Source organism: Bubalus bubalis, chromosome 8 (assembly GCF_019923935.1).
Source record: "Bubalus bubalis isolate 160015118507 breed Murrah chromosome 8, NDDB_SH_1, whole genome shotgun sequence".
Classification (NCBI taxonomy): Eukaryota; Metazoa; Chordata; class Mammalia; order Artiodactyla; family Bovidae; genus Bubalus; species Bubalus bubalis.
The window spans coordinates 38,899,902-38,902,020 of record NC_059164.1 but is presented as its reverse complement, the minus strand read 5'-3'; the positions used below and the strand labels follow the sequence as shown (position 1 = coordinate 38,902,020).

The 2,119-nt window shown below is 38.7% G+C and overlaps 1 protein-coding gene across 1 annotated transcript; it reads right to left on the bottom strand.

Annotated features, from left to right (window-relative positions):
• Positions 1-1,162: 1,162 nt before the first annotated feature.
• On the bottom strand, positions 1,163-1,606 carry LOC102399756 (histone H2B type 2-E-like). Its single transcript, XM_045166521.1, has one exon. It carries the CDS (start codon positions 1,578-1,580, stop codon positions 1,167-1,169), a length of 414 nt encoding a protein of 137 aa, XP_045022456.1. The 5' UTR covers positions 1,581-1,606; the 3' UTR covers positions 1,163-1,166.
• Positions 1,607-2,119: the final 513 nt, after the last annotated feature.

The following is a 2,119-nucleotide window of genomic DNA, read 5'->3' as shown; positions in this document are numbered from 1 at the left end:
TGGGAGATGGTGGGGGAAAGGGAGGCCTGTCGTACTGCAGTCCGTGGGGTCAAAAAGAGTCAGACATGACTGGGTGACTGAACAACAACAGCAATGTTTATACTTGTGGTTCTTTACCTTTGTTGAGATACAGAGCTTCCTGTGATTTACAAGTACTATTGTTTCCCTTCCTTAAGAAAATAGGACATAGATATACACACATAAAATGCTCACCAATCTCATTTTATCTCAGATTATCTCATTTTGAAAAAAAAATGAAATCAAAATCAGATACACATAATGTTTTCTGATGCATGTGCATAAGTTTTGCATCTAAAGAGGATATGAATTCCAATGGGCCTCAAAACCATGTTATTTTCTCAATGGGTTATTTACAGTTTTAGTATTGATAAAGAAACCTAACACTTAAAAGTAACTTTAAAGATTATAAGTTGGACTATTTTGGAAAGCAATTTGGAAGTAAGGGTCACTGACTTTTGAATGAGCAAATGAATGAATATTCATATACAAAAATCATAGCAGTGCATATGTGCTAAGTCACTTCAGTCATGTCTGACTCTGCGAGTCTATGGACCATAGTCTGCCAGTCTCCTTTGTCCATGGGATTCTCCAGGAAAAAATACTAGAATGGGTTGCCATGCTCTCCTCCAGGGAATCTTCCTGACCCAGGGGTCGAAACCAGGTCTCTTATGTCTCCTGCATTGACAGGGAATTCTTTACCTCTAGTGCCACCTGGGATTAAATTCTAATATAAGCTAGCATGTCTTTAATACTTTCTATATACTGAGCTCATGCTTTTCTATGGGTTTTAAGTCACTTAGTCCTAAAAGCAATTGCCATTAGATACTATTTATTATCCATCATTTTAAGAATGAAGAAGAAAGAAAAAATACCCTGAAGGTTAGAAGTATTAATGACTAACCCCACAGCTCAAGTAGTAAATGGCATAGTTGAGACATGATCCAGGTCTGCCTACACTTATGTTTTTACTAGTGCACTTTTCAGGGTATGTGAAAGTGAAAGTGAAGTTGCTCAGTCATGTCCGACTTTTAGCGACCCCATGGACTACAGCCCACCAGGCCCTCCGTCCATGGGATTTTCCAGGCAAGAGTACTGGAGTGGGGTGCCATTGCCTTCTCCATTAACAGCGGCTAGGCATATTATATTTACTTGGAGCTGGTATACTTGGTGACAGCCTTAGTGCCCTTGGACACGGCGTGCTTGGCCAGCTCCCCAGGTAGCAGCAAGCGCACGGCAGTCTGGATCTCCCTGGATGTGATAGTTGAGTGCTTGTTGTAATGTGCCAGGCGCGATGCCTCGCCAGCGATGCGCTTGAAAATGTCATTGACGAAGGAGTTCATGATTCTGAAAATGTCATTGATGAAGGAGTTCATGATTCCCATGGCCTTGGACGAGATGCCGGTGTCCGGATGGACTTGCTTCAGCACCTTGTACACGTACACGGAGTAGCTCTCCTTGCAGCTGCGCTTGCGCTTCTTGCCGTCCTTCTTCTGGGCCTTGGTCACAGCTTTTTTAGAGCCCTTTTTAGGGGCAGGAGCAGACTTAGCCGGTTCAGGCATGTCTATAATGACAACACCCAACAACACAGAAAGGGTATGGATTATGTTAATGGAAAATCTGAGACGGCCTAAATATTCAATAATAAAGGAAAGTTTAAGCACTCTGTAAATATAAATATAAGATGGAATATAAGAAAGACAAAAATTGAATTTAACCAAATATAGTAATGTGGTGGAAATGCTTATAATAGGAAATTAAGTGTATGAAAGTAGTGTAAAAAAATACTCATGTTGGAAATATATATGTGCAATATTAAAATAATTTTGTATGCCACTTGACAGAATTAACAGGAATTCCTTAAATTTATACTACTAAATAATTTATAATTGTTTATAGAAAACATGTATTCCTCTTATAATGATAAAAATAAATTTTGAGCTATTTTTGTAAATGTTACTAATTTCAAAGTTTGTCACCTGTTATTAGGACTGCTTAAAATTATAAAAACAGAATTTAGTGCCATCTCTCTGATAAGAAAATACAATATGCCCCCTAGTGGTCACCATGTTTTGTAAATTCTTTGTTGCATTTTTCCTGT